At 54.2% G+C, this 15,791-nt stretch overlaps 6 protein-coding genes across 6 annotated transcripts; 4 read left to right on the top strand and 2 right to left on the bottom strand.

Annotated features, from left to right (window-relative positions):
* Positions 1–907: 907 nt before the first annotated feature.
* BDZ83DRAFT_578324 (PHD-finger domain-containing protein) lies at positions 908–2,242 on the top strand (the record flags this gene model as incomplete). Its single annotated transcript, XM_060505111.1, has 1 exon — positions 908–2,242. One exon carries the CDS (start codon positions 908–910, stop codon positions 2,240–2,242), a length of 1,335 nt encoding a protein of 444 aa, XP_060364649.1.
* A 3,890-nt stretch (positions 2,243–6,132) lies between these two features.
* Positions 6,133–7,479, top strand: BDZ83DRAFT_347439 (uncharacterized protein). The gene is made up of 2 exons (XM_060502496.1): positions 6,133–6,586; positions 6,730–7,479. The coding sequence occupies exons 1-2, from the start codon at positions 6,221–6,223 to the stop codon at positions 7,105–7,107; spliced, it is 744 nt and encodes a 247-aa protein (XP_060364648.1). The 5' UTR covers positions 6,133–6,220; the 3' UTR covers positions 7,108–7,479.
* Positions 7,237–9,108, top strand: BDZ83DRAFT_347502 (UTP-glucose-1-phosphate uridylyltransferase). Its single transcript, XM_060502497.1, has 3 exons — positions 7,237–7,502; positions 7,564–7,640; positions 7,698–9,108. The coding sequence occupies exons 1-3, from the start codon at positions 7,446–7,448 to the stop codon at positions 8,986–8,988; spliced, it is 1,425 nt and encodes a 474-aa protein (XP_060364647.1). The 5' UTR covers positions 7,237–7,445; the 3' UTR covers positions 8,989–9,108.
* Positions 9,109–10,022: 914 nt separating this feature from the next.
* On the top strand, positions 10,023–10,817 carry BDZ83DRAFT_578442 (uncharacterized protein; the record flags this gene model as incomplete). The annotated part of the gene is made up of 2 exons (XM_060505122.1): positions 10,023–10,571; positions 10,674–10,817. The coding sequence occupies 2 exons, from the start codon at positions 10,023–10,025 to the stop codon at positions 10,815–10,817; spliced, it is 693 nt and encodes a 230-aa protein (XP_060364646.1).
* Positions 10,818–10,981: 164 nt separating this feature from the next.
* Positions 10,982–12,282, bottom strand: BDZ83DRAFT_622495 (uncharacterized protein). The gene is made up of 2 exons (XM_060508336.1): positions 11,328–12,282; positions 10,982–11,234 (listed from the first exon to the last, which is right to left on the bottom strand). The coding sequence occupies exons 1-2, from the start codon at positions 12,006–12,008 to the stop codon at positions 11,019–11,021; spliced, it is 897 nt and encodes a 298-aa protein (XP_060364645.1). The 5' UTR covers positions 12,009–12,282; the 3' UTR covers positions 10,982–11,018.
* BDZ83DRAFT_622491 (peptidase family M1) lies at positions 12,283–15,626 on the bottom strand. Its single transcript, XM_060508335.1, has 3 exons — positions 15,361–15,626; positions 12,992–15,287; positions 12,283–12,937 (listed from the first exon to the last, which is right to left on the bottom strand). Exons 1-3 carry the CDS (start codon positions 15,441–15,443, stop codon positions 12,479–12,481), a joined length of 2,838 nt encoding a protein of 945 aa, XP_060364644.1. The 5' UTR covers positions 15,444–15,626; the 3' UTR covers positions 12,283–12,478.
* Between the last annotated feature and the right edge of the window lie 165 nt (positions 15,627–15,791).

Here is a 15,791-nt window from a genome sequence, read left to right as displayed (position 1 = left end):
CCGGCGAGACTGACACCACCCGAATCCAACTGGAACTGGACCACCACGCTGCACAAACGCGATTCCAGCCTCTTCCACCCCACATCCACGCGCATCCGAGAAAATTTCATCTCTGTGTCCGTATTGAGCAGGGGAATTTTCATTACTCCGTGAATAAAATACATTCCGGGATCACGAGCCAGGCCCCGTACGTCGCCTCGCCTCGCCTCGACTCGATCATTCGACGCTCGACTCGCCTGCCGCAGCTGGTGAGAAATCGGTCATAGAGAGCTCTCTTGTCGATTCGACGCCCCCTTCTCCTTCCGGTCTCCAGTTCCTTTTAGGTGAGCCAAGCTAGTCACTTTATTCGTTGCGGAGGATCGTGGCCGGGATCTCTGTTTATCAAAGTCTCTCCTGTCCAAGACTCCTCTGTCATCGCCTTCCCAAAGGGCAAGTGCAGCCAAGGCATATATCACCAGTGGTCCTCTGCTCTCTCGGTCAGCCCACCCCGTCGGCGGACCTGCCGCCCCGCCCCGCCCCGTCACCTTGCGTGCCACTATTCCCACCTACCGCCGGCTTTCTGCTCTATACCTTACACTCCACATAGCCTCTATTCTGCTCTGCCCCGATCCCTTCTACCATACATAGTCCCCCTCTTAATCTCGATGACTTTGGTTCACGAGACCTTTGTTGCTTCCTCTACCTCCCTTGACCTATCATCGTCCTCCGTCTCTCGTCCTCGCCCTCATCCTCGTCCTTGTCTCTAGCAAGAACCCTGCGTTTGGCTGCATGTAATTTTGCTCGCGATCCGTCTCTGTGGTTCTTGCTGGGCGTGCGCCGTTTCGTCTGCCTGCTAGAATAGATCCCAGCCTCTTGCTTGCTCAACGAAGGGTACATATCTATACTGGGACCGTCGTTAACACGCAATATGCCTAGAGACGATCTGTCCATCGACTTCGTCAGGAGGATGCCGACGGCCGAGGCTCTCGACCCGGCCATTATCCTCGACGACTGGCTCAACCGCGTTCAGAACCTTCCAGAAGAGATTCGCTTCTTGCAGGACGAGATCGCCGACAGGGACCGGCAGTACGGCGACTGCGTCAAGCTGATTGAGGACCGCGATGGAAAGATACAGAAATGGATCAGGGCGAACGGCAGTCACGAGACGAACCCGCGCGAGCAGGGCATGCGGTCTCAGATGCGCGACAACTTCATCCGTGCCGACCAGCTCGCCACGGAGAAGATCGCTCTGACGCAGAAGCTGCAGATCATCATGGACAAACACCTCCGAAATCTCGATCAACACATCAAGATGCTATACGACCGCGCCGAGCCCGGCTTCAACGAACCCGACGAATGCCCTTCCCTTATTCGGCCCAGCGCTGCGAACCACTCTGCCCCGTCAGGCCGATCCATCAACCCCGCGAGCCACCTCATCGCCTCCGCCATCACCGCGACGCCCTTGAATCCGATCGTCAACTCGTCGAGTCCGGTCACGGCCCGCGCGGGAAACCCCCAGGTTCGCAACGCCCAATCCCAGCAGCACGCTTCCTCGGCCCCCGCGACGCCTGCTGCCAGCATGATAATGAATCGCCAGGCTCGGGAGAGTTCAGCAGGTCCGGGGAGCGGCGCGCCAAAGAGAGGGCCGCGGTCTGTCTCCGGATTAGGTGCTCTTCCTGCGACGTCGAGCAATTTGGCCAGGCACTCGTCACTGGGTCCAGGCACACCGAAGGGATCCACCCCCGGACCGAACGGCACGGTGCGAGCGGGCAGCGCAGGGCCCCGATCATCGTCCACAAAGGCATCGAGCGTCTCAGGCATACGGAAAGGGACGCCGAGCGGCGCAGGCCGGAAAAAGCCGATCAGCAGCAATAAGTCGTCCCTGTCCCGCGTGAAAAAGGCCGGAAGCCGCAACTCTCCAGCTTCGGCGGCAGATAGTGAGCTGTCGGATGCCGAGAGTGGAAGCGGCGACGACGGCGACCACCGCAGCCGCGTGGACCGCACGAGTGGCACCCCCGCGCGCGACGGCAAGGACGGCGACGGCGACGACAGCATACTCGACGCCGAGGATGACGAGGCTGGCGACGACAAGAAATACTGCACGTGCCAGAACGTCAGCTTTGGCGACATGGTGGCGTGCGACAATGAGGATTGCCCCTACGAGTGGTTCCACTGGTCGTGCGTCGGCCTTAAGAGCGAGCCGAACGGGACGTGGTACTGCCCCGTGTGTACGGAAAACATGGAGAAGCAGAAGAAGAAATAAGGCTTCATACTGGGAAGATGACGAGACGGCGGTGATTCGAGCGTTTATACCCCTTTTTGGAGGTTAAGTGGGCGGCGTTTGGTAGCTTTGATTATCAGGTTGACGGTCCTCGCGAACGAGAGACCCAATCACCGAAGAAGGACTAGGCGTTTTGGGTGAAGTCAATGTCATGGCTGGCGTACTACACGCGCAGAATCCGGAACAGACACAATCTTCCTTCCTCACATCTGTCGTATACTTCGACTCCTTGCGATACGAGTACTAATGGCAAAAAAGACAGATTACACTGAACCCTGCATTGTGTGACTTCATTGGCGAGCTGGATGATGTAGAATACTATCTATAGTACCTTACGGTCAATGGCATGTCAAGATTGGTTGGCGGGTGACACAATAGGATGCCGGTCAACGAAAGACTAGCCGCCTTCTTGTAACCACTAGTATTATTCTTATCACCATACTATTGTTTCGAAATCGCATTTCGTGAGAAAGACATAGAAAACAGAACGCAATCGCAGCAGTAGCAATAACCAGCATGGAGCGGCAAACAATTGCGCTACCCACTTGACTGGATGTGTTGTATGTTTACGGAGTACATTGGCCTGAGCTCGACGTCCAAGAGCTTAGGAAGGATGCTGAAGAGCGTAAAGTCGAATGGATGGTTGTTGCCTATCACGGCTTTTTAAGCATCAAGATCTTCCTCGAATTCAAAAAGGGCAATATATACTACCCCTTTTATCGTATTTTCTACCCAGACATCCTTGGGGACAGGCACTACTTCAAAGACTGCGTTAAGGCTAGACTGAACCTCGAAGACGGTGATATCGAGTCAATAACAGACCAGCTCACCTCGATACGCTTCTCATTATACTCTAGCTGCTTCTCATGTATGCTACCCCAACGTCGCGATTTCTGCACGAAATACTTTACCACAATTGAAGGCTGCAACGTTGGTCAGTTTATCAAAGTTCGCCGCTTTTATACTTTACTGCTTCTCGATCATCTAGCAACTGCGTCCTTTGGGGGTTCAACTTCTGGGCGTTGTGGTGTGGTCTGGGCTTCCTCCCCTCCCCCCACGTGGGACGCATCAGAGAGCCTCATTTGATGGGGCGGCCTTGTCTGCGATGCAGTCCAAGTGCAGATACGGACTGAGGCTTCCCGTCCGCCGCCTGTTCTATTTGTGGTTGCGGCCCCTGGTGATGACATTTGGCTCATTGTTTCGTTTCATTACTTCACTAACCACCCCGGTGGAGGTTAATCAGCGCAACCAGGAACTTGCAACATATTGCTTATTAGACAAGGATGAGTATGGGCAAAAGAGTTCGAGATCCGAGAGGAGAATGCCATTATTGAAAATGGCGTCAAAAAGCGCAAATTGCGCTTACATAACACGTTGAGAAACATATGTGAGAACAGGGGTCATTTTGCGTGACAGCCGACGGCGTCCTGTCCGACCGGGCTGAATGGACGCCCGCGAGTTTGGCTTGCCGGACTGAAAGAGTTAGTACAAGATAGTAGAGTCCGGGCGATGGCCGACAACACGTCAAAGTCTCCTTAGTTCCCTTTCATCGCGGATGGGCTACCGCCACAGATGAGATGATCGTGTCGGAAAGGGACTCTGTATCCGTGTTCTGCGAGATATCCGTCTTGGACAATCCGGCCCACAGTGTAGCAGTATGTAATCAAACTTCCGACCAGGCGGGATGGGTTTTGATGGATCCCTTCCCCTTGAGCCGGTTGGGAACTGACTAAAACGAGAAGCCAAGTGGGAATTGGCCCGCCCGGGGCGCAGATGCCGGCATTCAGGGGTTGTGTGTTTTATTTTCGGTTCAACGAACATCATCAGAAACCTGATGGTTGGATCATTTGAGAGTTTGAAGAGCGATTGTTCGGGAAAGATTCCGAAGAAGGCCGGCTTGGCTGGAAAGTCGGCTCCGGTTGTGATGAGGACTGGGGGGGCTAAAAAGTAAATGCCACGGCGATTCTTGCTTGATACTGAAGCGAAAACCCGGCCGCTTGAAGAAAAGGGCGCCGGGCTGAGCACTTTTGGTCCCGATCAATTTAGCGAAGTCGGGAAGTTCAGGGTGGTGGCAACTCCTATTGTTGAGCGATGGGCGATGAGGTGTGTGAAGCGTAGGCGAGTCCGGCCATTGAGCGTTCAGCTCGGCCGACTATCTTTCACGAATAACGCCATTGATGGAGGGACGTCGGCGAGAAAAGACGGACATCGCACCGCTTGGTCCTCCTTTGAGATGGGCTCTCAGCCTTGCTCAGCTTCCAAGTAAACATGAAAGAAGGTGCGCGACAAAGTCTTTGTGGCCTCGAGTAAGTCCGAGGAACTTGGAAGCTATTGCAATGCGAGCAGCACACCGTAACGTTTCCCCAGGCGGGGGGCGGGTTCTCTGAGGTAAAGTAGGTGAAGAAATGGGTACATCAGGTGTTGCGTCCCGCCTTATTGCAGACAAGGACTCCGCAAAGTGGTTGGGATTTTAGGGGGAATATGGTTGGAGGTACAGTAGGAGGGCAGGTCCAGCTCATCTTACAGCTGGCGAGGATGTTGGTTGGTGGGGGTGTGATATTTCAGGATATCCATTCAAGACGAGTGACTTTGTAGCGAAGACGGTTTGACTCCGCAGTAAATGGAGACTCGCACCTTTTTTTAGTGCATGCATCGCCGGGAGGTACTTGTTCGGACGGCTGTTCCGTGAAGCAGCGTGTGGGCGGCCGTGGCCGCGGACTGTTGCTGCAACTTGAGATGTAGTTGGAGATGGTGAATGGGGGCCCGAAAGATAGAACCCCATTTCTGCCCGGACGGAAGACTTTGACGATTGACCAGCATCGTGGCTCAGATACTGTTCCTGTATGCCTAATAAGCATTGGCCTTCCCGGTGTCGTCTCTGGCCTTTTCTGGAGTAGATTGGATGAAGTGAGATGGTTGGTCGCAGCGTCTTGCAGATTTGGCCGTTATCCGCACCCTTTGATGATCTGCATCTCCGTATCTGTTTATGTACCCCCAATTCTTGATAAAAACAACGACGTGCTTCCCGAGACTGCTGTTGTTGATTTTTTTTTCTCACTCTCTCCGCGCCTCCTTCTTTGCCACTTATGCGAGCCAGCTACAGCTGCAGCCGCCGCTTCTCTCGTTTAGGCGTCACTAGTCTGAAGCGCCACAGGGGTGCTGAGAAAGCCGTGGCCAGGCCAAACGCCAGTGGGTTGCAGTCGAGGAAAGGTGGACTGGAATGGCTTGGGTGAGCGATATCAGGTACGGAGCATTAGCTTCAGGGACTGGTTAGGTTGGGAAATGTTTTGGGTCTCGAAGCTTGCCTTGATTGTTCTCCTGTCCTCATATCGGAGACGGGTACGAGCAAACGAGCATTGGGTCGGAAGGAAACAAGACAGAGACAATGCCGATGTAAGTAGAAGGCGTGCTATGCTGTGTGGTGAGTGATGTACGGATATCGTGAAATAAAAACAAGCCAGCACAAGTTGAGGTGTGAAGGTAAGGTGGGATGAGGTACCTTGTACTGAGTAGAGGAGGGGTGGGATGGAAGGTACAAAGTACGTACCGACTTCGTATATGGCATCGGGTTCGAGAAGGAGGTGAGGAAGGAACCTGGAAGGCAAGGTTATTGACGGTGACTGCCCATCTCAGCACCCAGCATTTCGACCTTAGGTGTGTCGGCCATCGGGTGTCTCCAGTGACAGGCGCCCCTCCCCCCGTGCGTGGCTGTCTCCTCCTCGAACGGGGGGAACGAGATAAAATGAAAATTGGCAAATGCGAATCGACTGGGTTCCCACAGTGATATCACCGCTATAAAGCCAATTGCCCGGCCACCTCCTGCTCGTCTTTGATTCTTTTGGACGGCTCTCCTTCTTTACCTATTCGATTCCTCTTCCTCCCCTCTCCATCCCAACCAGACTCTCGACCACATTCGCTCGTTGCTGTTGCTATTGCTGTAAGTACCTCACCTGAACTCCCATGCCCAATCGCTCGCCGCCTACTTCCCCTCCAACCCTTCTTCACCCTACCGCCGATCACCGCAACCGCACTCTATCTGCCCCAACCAAGCAGATTGCAGTTCTGATCTTGCTTCCGAAGCACCTCACTTTGCCTCTCTCTGCCATTTTCGCAGTCTTGGTACCTCCCCCGCCCTCCCCCCAGCTCTCCTTCACCGCGGGAGTACCTTGCTTTCCCTCCGCCGACCTGCCTCATTCCGCACCTTGCTTTATTTTTTTCTCTCCCAAATCACATGGAGAAGCTCACAAATTACGTCAGGCTACACAGAACACTTTGAGCTACCAGCAATCTTTTCGCCGCAAATCCTACGGCGAATCCCCTGTCAATGTAGGCACTACCCCGCCGTCCTCGAAATCACCGCTTGTTTTTCTCTCTCCTTTTCCACACCATCCCTTCTACACCTTCAAAGAAAACACGATACACTAGAAATTCGCTCTTTGCTCCGGTACAATCCATTAACATTTTCTCAGTATATTCAGCTTCACACCGCGAATCGCGTTAAATATCCTTCACAATGGCTCAAGCGATCAAGAGCGCTCTTCCCACCCACCTCAAGTCCCCCCTCGGCGGTCAGGGCAAGAGCGATGAGGAGTTCAGCTCCCGCCACCACGGCAAGACGAGATCCCACATGGTACATACTTTATCCACCCTTTTCCTTCAGTGCAGCTTTGGACGGGGCATGTCGAGTACCGCGACCAGCGCCTGCTTTGTCCCGAGACAGACAGAACACGGCCTTGTGCAGTTCAAGAACCGCCACACCTGCTAGCTTGTGTCACTTCTTCCATGCCGAATACCTGAAATGTCGTACGACGCTTGGCTACTTGCTATACCTTGACGACCGCGGCTAGGCCAGTCCCAAACGGCACCGTACAGCATCGCCAATGCGTGAGGCACCAAATGCCTCCAACAACATTTGCTGGCTTGACATGGCTGAAGGAGACAAGCTGGGCGGTACGGTGTGCGCTGTTCTCTCCCCGGCCACAAGCTCCACGATGCCGGTCAGGGGTAGCAGCAAGCTGGCCACATTGGTCGCAGGGCCCCGCTGCGGATCACTCGACGATGGCTTCCAAGCATTCTCCACTTTGAGAAGCTTCCATCGCAGGACTTAGTCCCATCTTCGTGAATGCGCGGCTGACTTCAAATCCAGGCTTTCGAGAACACTTCCACCAGCGTTGCTGCTGCCCAGATGCGCAATGCCCTCACCCAGCTTTCCGAGACTGTCACCGACCCCGAGCAGAAGAAGGTACGCAGAAACATCCACTTCAGTCGTAATTCTGGGAACATAAGTTCTAATCATCTCACAGCTGTTCGAGACGGAGATGGACAACTTCTTCGCCCTCTTCCGCCGCTACCTGAATGACAAGGCCAAGGGCAACGCCGTGTAAGTGTACAACAGGAACCTGCAATACAAATGGCCTTCCAGCTGACAGTGTGATAGCGACTGGGACCGTATTGCTCCCCCCGCCCAGGGCCAGGTTGTTGACTACGAGGACCTCGCCAACTCCGAGTCCGTTCAGTTCCTCAACAAGCTTGCCGTCCTGAAGCTCAACGGTGGTCTCGGTACCTCCATGGGCTGTGTCGGTCCCAAGTCCGTCATCGAGGTCCGTGACGGCATGTCCTTCCTCGACCTGTCTGTCCGCCAGATCGAGTACCTCAACCGTACCTACGATGTCAACGTGCCCTTCATCCTCATGAACTCGTTCAATACCGATGAAGACACCGCCTCCATCATCAAGAAGTACGAGGGCCACAACGTCGACATCCTCACCTTCAACCAGTCCAGATACCCCAGAATCCTCAAGGACTCTCTCCTCCCCGTCCCCAAGAAGACCGACTCTTCCATCAACGACTGGTACCCCCCTGGTCACGGTGATGTTTTCGAGTCTCTGTACAACTCTGGTATTCTCGACAAGCTCATTGAGCGCGGCATCGAGGTTGTCTTCCTGTCCAACGTTGACAACTTGGGCGCCGTCGTCGATCTCCGCATCCTCCAGCACATGGTTGAGACCGAGTCTGAGTACATCATGGAGTTGACCAACAAGACCAAGGCCGACGTCAAGGGTGGTACCATTATCGACTACGAGGGATCCGTCCGTCTTCTCGAGATCGCCCAGGTCCCCAAGGAGCACGTCAACGAGTTCAAGTCCATTAAGAAGTTCAAGTACTTCAACACCAACAACATCTGGCTGAACCTCAAGGCAATCAAGCGCGTCGTTGAGAACGATGAGCTTGAGATGGAGATCATTCCAAACGGAAAGACCATCCCCGGTGACAAGAAGGGCGAGTCTGACATCTCCATTATCCAGCTGGAGACTGCCGTCGGTGCTGCCATTCGTCACTTCAAGAACGCCCACGGTGTCAACGTTCCCCGTCGTCGCTTCTTGCCCGTCAAGACCTGCTCTGACCTGATGCTCGTCAAGTCCGATCTCTACACCGTCAAGCACGGCCAGCTCCAGATGAGCTCCAGCCGCTTCGGTGACGCTCCTCTCATCAAGTTGGGTAGCGACTTCAAGAAGGTTTCTGACTTCCAGAAGCACATCCCTTCTATCCCCAAGATCATCGAGTTGGACCACCTTACCATCACTGGTGCCGTCAACCTCGGCCGTGGCGTCACGCTCAAGGGTACCGTCATCATTGTTGCGACGGAAGGCAGCACTATTGATGTGCCTCCTGGATCCATCCTCGAGAACGTCGTTGTGCAGGGTAGCTTGCGCCTGCTTGAGCACTAAGTGGCTTTTTTTGCAGGTTTTGTATTTTGAGCACATTCCAGTCAGATGTCACGATGCATTGAGAATCATCACAAGAAGACAATCTGGAGGCGAGGTGGAGCAGTAGAGAGAAACCAATGATCATTCCCCCCAAAAAGGCGGCGTCTGCATAAGGTATCTGTGGCAGCGGCAGAACAAACTCGATAGTATTTTAATAAGGCACCTCAAACCATGCGTGTGCAATTCGTTGACCTCCACTTGCACTTGCATTGATTATCCCCCGTCTGATCCTTGTGAATTGCCGTGGATTTTGGCATGGTCCGTCGAAGACCGTTTGTGTGTAACGATGTCGGTCTGCCGGTAACTTGAACCTGCATTTCCGTGTGGAGTGGTCCAGAACCGACTAGCAACGAGTAGCGGTGAGACAAGGAAAAAGGAATCTGCAAAGGCAACATAAGAAACACAACAAAAACAAAAATCGAGGGTGAACAATGCGCGCGGTTACATGCCGGTCCTTACTCCGGACACCACAGCGGGCGGGCGCAATCCGGGGGGTAAGGTAGGTGAGGGGGTTTCGACGTGGGATGCTGCCGCCGGATGCATGATTTTGGTGGGCTGCTGGTTTCCGACTGATAGTTGACGCCTCCACGCATTTTTGGCTTCATGGAATAGCAGCGGCATCAATTTGCATTTTGTAGGCAACAACGGGTTCACCGAAAGCAAGATTTGTTAGGTTTTTGATGCGGGCATATTGGTACTCCGTTTTACGGGCAACAGGAGGCTAAATAGTGTGGTCCACCCCCCATATAGTAGAGAGGTCTTATTCGCCGTCTTGGGTTCTTTGACAACTGTGGACGGTCCCTGCAAGCGTCCAGATCGTCGTTCTCTCTTAGCTTCGTTGATTGCTTCCCCTTTCTCGGTGACAACGACATCCATCCTCTTTTTACATTGAATACGAGATACTCCATCTCGAAACTTACTCGACAGAAACCCCTGACCCTGCCAATTGAACCAGGGAAAACACCCACCACAACCACACAACCAAACCGAAGACCATGGGCAGCCTCTCCAGCCCGGCAGCTACGGCGCTGCCGTACTGGCAAGTCAACGTCCCCACGGACCGCCGCACGGACGAGTGCCCGGAGGGCCTCCGTAACCTCTCGGCCAAGGACGTCGGGATCCTGAGCACGCCCGACGCGGCCTACAACCGGCAGACGTGGACGGAAGTCCGGCGCCTCGTCGAGACGAACCGTCTGGACCTGTTCCAGCGGGTGCCGAGCGAGCTGAGGCGGTACCGCTTGTTTATTCACCATTTGATCAAGGAGCACGGGAGTGTGATGAACTTTGTGCTGTGGCAGCGGCTTGGGTGGGAGGAGCCGTTGAAGGCGACGGAAGGGAAGAGGCCGTTTGAGGAAGAGAGAGATTATAGGATTCTGTATAATGATTGGCCGTATGGGATTGATGGGCGGATTGTGCATCTTGTTGTTTGGACAAAGTTTGAGTTGGAGGAGAATCCGGCGACGGGGGATTTGACGGAGAGGGCGAGGGGGGAGATTGATCGGTTTGTGGAGGAGACGTTCCGGGCGAAGACGAAGCCTGACACTGTGAGTTTTCATCCTCTCTTCTTCTCTGTCATGATTTGGCGGCGCCCATCCTCAGAACGGACATGCAATATGGACATGAGGGAAGCTGACGATGATGGCTAGGTTATTTGGTTCAAGAACTGGCGGAGTCTCAAGTCCGTTCACGCGGTTGAGCACTTCCACGTCATGCTCTTTGACCCGGATCCAGCGTTCATTCGGGAGATTACCAACGGGGATGTACCTCAATGTGACAAGTTCGAGGCATGAGTACTAGGAGACCAGGCGGACCTAGGGCTCGGTGAAGGGGGAGTTTGTGTGAAAATCCATAACGGCGAACAGCGCAGATCAAGGGGGAGAGATGGAACGATAGCGAAGGCTTCGTGGGCTCCTTCACCGTCAAATTTAGTATAGCGAACAATATGAAGACTTGATTTGATGTGGTTCTTTTCCTCAAAAAGATGGATTTGACTACGGCTTTGCCTGAGGCGGTTCTCTGTACTCCACACACGAGGCCGCGGCCATGGTGATGGCAGTCGGCTTCTCCATGACGACCTTGATAGTCCAGTCTGCGGGCTTGCAGAGGGGCTCATGTATGTCTGATCGCTCTTGGTAGCACCGCCTGATCCCCGTAGTGATGGCGGGACCGAGGGCTTCGAGCGTCTCAAAAGAAGAGTCTCCCAAAATCTTTTGGTACCATGACTTGAGTCAGCAATGGTTCATACACAGACGAAGTGAAGAACTATCAAGACGCTGAATTAGGAAGAAGAAGCCACAAACCTTTACAACGAAAGACTCGATTTCGACGTATCTATCCGACCTTCCAGTGTAGCCCTCGATCTCGATGCTGACCACGACAATTTGCCTCGCTAGTCTCTCGTTGTCGTTGACTCCGATGAGCGTAGGCACGCGCAGCTCGTTGATGCGCAGGCTTGAGCTGTAGACCGCCCCTGCCTGGGTACCATTACGGAAGCCACGGGCTAAGGAGTAAGACCGGCTCACGCTGCTACCGAGCAGCGATGCCTTTGGTAGGGCGAGGGAGATATTCAGGTAGCGAATTCTGGGCAGCTTGTCCTTCAGGAACGCCGGCTCCGTGAGGCCATCAGCCTCAGACCCGGAGACGTGGTACCCAGTCAACGCGTTCCAGATCATCTGCATGGCATCTTCCAGGCTTACATCGTTCTCGTAGCGGTTCACGTTGTCCAGTATGCGGAGGAGCGCCTTGGCCAAGAGGCCATAGTGCACCGTGTCATCGCTGACCTTGTCCGAGAGAGACGCAGCCTCAAAAGGCTCTGACATGGAAAGCTCAGCCGATACAACAACGGGTTGTGTCTTGCCCTCGCGGCCCCAGGCGTCGGTTCCGGCTTTGATCGTGCTCTGAAGGTCGCGGACCCGGACCACCGCAAAAGGCTCGCCGGCCTCGGCGCGGACCTGCCACGACGAAACTCGTTTCGGCACCATGTGAGCAAAGGTGCGATTGACAATCAAACTTAATGAAAGTTCGATTTCTTCGAGACCGGCCGAGATACACGGTCGGTTGGACGGGAGGAGGTGAAGGATGACCGTTGGACGGATTGGCCGCAGGTCAAGGTGAACGGGTCTCACAAACTCAATATGCACTGGCTGAGGAAAGTGCCCTACATGACGACTACCTAAACAATCGCGGGGTCCACCACAACCATAAAATCGCCCACATCATATGCGATGCTCTCATGCACACGAGGACAGTAGCAGGTACCAGTTGAATAGTTTTAAATGAAGGGTTCGACAAGCAGAGATGTTCTCTTCTTTGTCCATTTTTATTACAATGCGTTATTTGTTTGGATTTTCCTGCCTAACCAGCCCGGCAACATACTGCTCCCCTCATCCATCCAAGATGAAATGGCAGGCGTTTATGCTACGTTGGCAATCGCCCTCATCAAGATATACACCTAAAGATTCAACCACTTGCGCAGATCCTCAGTATCACGGGAAGTCCACGCGATCTTGGCCTTGACCGAGTCGGTTGACTGCGACAAAGCACGCACGAAACCCTTCTTCTCCTTCTCCGCGAAGAACTTGTCCAGCTTATCCAGCTGTTCTTGCTTGGTTAGCCCGCTTGTGCAGTAGCTCACGATGCTGCCAATCATGGAAGACTGAGCAGGGAATTTGGTGTAGATCTCCTCCCATCTCGTTTGCAGCCAGTCAAACAGGGCCTCAATGCCGCCCTTGCTCGACCGCAGACTGCCAATGGGAATGTAGATATCTTGGTCACGAACCTCCCCGCTCAGCAAAAGATCCAGTGTGCGTTGACGGAGCTTGGGGTCGCGGGATTGGCCAAGGGTTCGTAGAGCGCTGTTGCGCTCGTCGGCGGTCTCGGCGGTCTTGTAGTACTTGTACACGGCGTCATACTGTGATTTTGGTTAATGGCTTGCTTCAGAGTCATCTTCAAGGAACAGGCATACCTCTTTCTCGCCGCCAAACTTCAGAACAATTGAGAAGACGGAGCTTCGGATGTTGGGGTGAATCGCCGTCTTGTCTCCAGCCGCGAACTTCTCGAACATGGCCCGAGCAGCAGCAACAACCTTCTCGTCACCAGACATACCGGCCGCACTAAACGTGAGAGCCTTGTACTGTTGCTCAACGTGGCCATCGTTGCTCGAGAACTCCCATCCTAGCTTGTGTGCGATGCTGCTGACAATTTCCCGCTGGAACTCGGTGAGCTTGTCAACAACGGCGTCATCCTCGATCCAGGCCATCTTGATTGAGCCCAGACGGGTGAGGATCTGGTCCCACACCAGGTACTCGGCCTCGCCTCCCTGGCTAAGAGCCTTGAACAGACTCAAAAGAGACGAGGTCCTCTGGTAGCCAGAGGTTGCAAGAGCAGCCGTATCAGCCACGATACCAACCCTGTCCTGGACGGAAAGGAGTTCCGCAGCGTTTCCAAGCTTCTCCAGACGATCAATAGCGTACTTGGTACGGTAGAATCCCGTAGAATCGGCGTTGATCTTGAAGAACTCGGCATCGTCAATCTCGAATTTGGTGTCACGAGTAGTGAGCATCAAGTCCTTGTCGACACCTCCCTTGGTACGGACGTTCAAAGAGATGGGGTAGAGAACCTTGTCTTCCTCGGGCTTGACGTCTCCTGTGGTCAGGAAACGATGCTGCTCCACGCTAATTGACTTGCCCGACTCGGTGACAGAGACCACGGGGTATCCCACGTTCTGGGTCCAAATGTTCATGATGGAGCCAACGTCCTTGCCGCTAGCCTCACTCAAGGCTTGCCATAGGTCATTCGTAGTGGCGTTGCCCCAAGCGTGACGCTTAAGGTACTTGCGGACACCCTCCATGAATATATCCTCTCCAAGGAATGCCGAAAGCATGTGGACAACACAAGAGCCCTTCGCGTAGCTGATACTATCGAAGATCTCATTGATCTCCTCGGCCTTGTGGATAGGGACCTCGATAGGGTGACTGCTCCTGAGCCCGTCGAGACCCAATGCTGCCTGAAGATCTTCCCTGACGAAAGACTCCTTGAGCTTCCACTCAGGGAAGAAGGCGTTCATGGAGTAGCGAGACGCAAACTCGGCGAAGCCCTCGTTGAGCCACAGAGCGTGCCACCAGTCCGGAGAAACAATGTTTCCGAACCACTGGTGAGCAATCTCGTGAGTGATGACTGTCGAAACTCGCTCCTTGGCTGCGGCACCACTGGTCTTGTCGTCAAACAAGACTTCAACAGTTCGGTAGGTGACCAGACCCCAGTTTTCCATAGCGCCGGCGGCGAAATCGGGAATGGCAACCTGGTCAAGCTTAGGCAGAGGGTAAGGAAGACCAAAGGCCTTTTCGTAGAACTCCAAGGCCTTGACACCGATATCCAAGGCATAACGGCCTCTCTCGATGTCCTCGGAAGGCGGAGCATACACTCGGATGGGTACTCTGAAGTCGTTGGTCTCGATGTAATTAAGCTCTCCGACGATGAAGGCAACGAGGTAAGTGGACATGACGGGAGACCTGTTGAAGCTGACAGCCTTCTTTCCAGAGGGCAAATCCTTCTCTTCAGCCACATCCATGTTGGAAAGGCAGGTCAGGGCCTTGTCAGCAATTAATGTGACGGTGAACTCGGCCTTGAGTGCTGGCTCGTCGAAGCAAGGGAAGGCTCTGCGGGCGTCGGTAGGCTCCATCTGGCTGGTGGCCATGATACCCTTGGTGCCATCCGGCTTGTTGTAGTATGAGCGGTAGAAGCCCGCCATTTTGTCGTTCAGCTCACCGACGAACTTGATCTCGAGGGTACCCTTGCCGCCCTTGGTGAGCTTCTCCTTGAACTCGAAGCTGTGCCATTGCTTCGACTCGTCGTAGGTGACGACTGGTTCACCAAGGCTCTTCTCTTGTCCTTCGACAGAGAAGGACAATGAAGTGTTCTTGATCTCGATTTCATGGGTGTTCAGAGAGATAGTGTTGGAGTCCTCCGCCACGTCAAAGTCAATCTTGACCAAGCCATCGAACTTAAGCGTCTCGAAGTTGGGCTCAAGAGTAAGATCATAGTGGCGCGGGACGACGTTGGTAGGCAGCTGTTCCCGAGGGTAGTTCAGCGTGCCAGCGCCGCCATGCTCTCCGTGTCTGCACATACTTCTCTTGTAGGAGCAGTATCGTGTAGCAGCGATGCGCTGAGGGTTCTGGAGTCGTGAGGTTCGTCGAGGAGGGGTAGCTCGGAGTACTGGCGAACGGGTCGCAAAGGCGTTGTGATTTCGTAGATGGTAGGGACTGTTGAAGAAGTCAGATCAATGGGTAATTCAAAGGTGAAAAAGTGACCGGATAAGAGTATAAGTGTACTTACATGCGTGTGACTGGTCTTGCCGTCGGGTTGACGATGCGTGGGGTTAGGTTGACCGTTCGTCTTGTTGCGAAACGGAACGCCATTGAGGAGGGGGAGGGGGGGCCAAAGCCACAAAGGAACGAAAGCGGTCAGTCTGCTAGGCACCCAAGCTGTCTAAGGAAGGTACATGCAACAGAGACGCGGGGTCCAGCTGAGGGGAAGCTTCCAGTTCTTCTGTGCAAATCAATGCTCCAGTCTCAGAAGTGGAAGGCGCCGACGCAGGCCGCGCAGACCGCTGGCAAAGGTAGAAAACTCTCCCCACATCCCCATGCCTCAGGTCACATTCTTTCCCTCAGCGCCGTCCGGACCCACGCCAAGCCGCTTCCACCCGATACGGCCCACTGCCGCACCCGTGCTCTTCTGGGAGGGCCGCCGGGTGTGCTGTCCGGGCT

Source organism: Colletotrichum acutatum, assembly GCF_030867785.1.
Source record: "Colletotrichum acutatum strain CBS 112980 chromosome Unknown BDZ83scaffold_50, whole genome shotgun sequence".
NCBI lineage: Eukaryota > Fungi > Ascomycota > Sordariomycetes > Glomerellales > Glomerellaceae > Colletotrichum > Colletotrichum acutatum.
Note: the sequence above shows the minus strand (reverse complement) of the source record. Positions and strands in the feature narration are given on the sequence as shown.

What these genes read in the sequence shown, in the direction of transcription:
- BDZ83DRAFT_622491 (XM_060508335.1), bottom strand. Translation starts at nt 15,443, where the DNA reads ATGGCGTTCCGTTTCGCAACAAGACGAACGGTCAACCTAACCCCACGC. An exon ending in GCAAGACCAGTCACACGCAT is followed by an intron (nt 15,288 to 15,360) that starts GTAAGTACACTT and finishes CTTCTTCAACAG; the next exon opens with TCCCTACCATCTACGAAATC. An exon ending in AGTTTGGCGGCGAGAAAGAG is followed by an intron (nt 12,938 to 12,991) that starts GTATGCCTGTTC and finishes CCAAAATCACAG; the next exon opens with TATGACGCCGTGTACAAGTA.
- BDZ83DRAFT_622495 (XM_060508336.1), bottom strand. Translation starts at nt 12,008, where the DNA reads ATGGTGCCGAAACGAGTTTCGTCGTGGCAGGTCCGCGCCGAGGCCGGC. An exon ending in TCGAGTCTTTCGTTGTAAAG is followed by an intron (nt 11,235 to 11,327) that starts GTTTGTGGCTTC and finishes TGGTACCAAAAG; the next exon opens with ATTTTGGGAGACTCTTCTTT.
- BDZ83DRAFT_347502 (XM_060502497.1), top strand. Translation starts at nt 7,446, where the DNA reads ATGCGCAATGCCCTCACCCAGCTTTCCGAGACTGTCACCGACCCCGAG. An exon ending in CCGACCCCGAGCAGAAGAAG is followed by an intron (nt 7,503 to 7,563) that starts GTACGCAGAAAC and finishes ATCATCTCACAG; the next exon opens with CTGTTCGAGACGGAGATGGA. An exon ending in AAGGCCAAGGGCAACGCCGT is followed by an intron (nt 7,641 to 7,697) that starts GTAAGTGTACAA and finishes ACAGTGTGATAG; the next exon opens with CGACTGGGACCGTATTGCTC.
- BDZ83DRAFT_347439 (XM_060502496.1), top strand. Translation starts at nt 6,221, where the DNA reads ATGCCCAATCGCTCGCCGCCTACTTCCCCTCCAACCCTTCTTCACCCT. An exon ending in ACGGCGAATCCCCTGTCAAT is followed by an intron (nt 6,587 to 6,729) that starts GTAGGCACTACC and finishes ACATTTTCTCAG; the next exon opens with TATATTCAGCTTCACACCGC.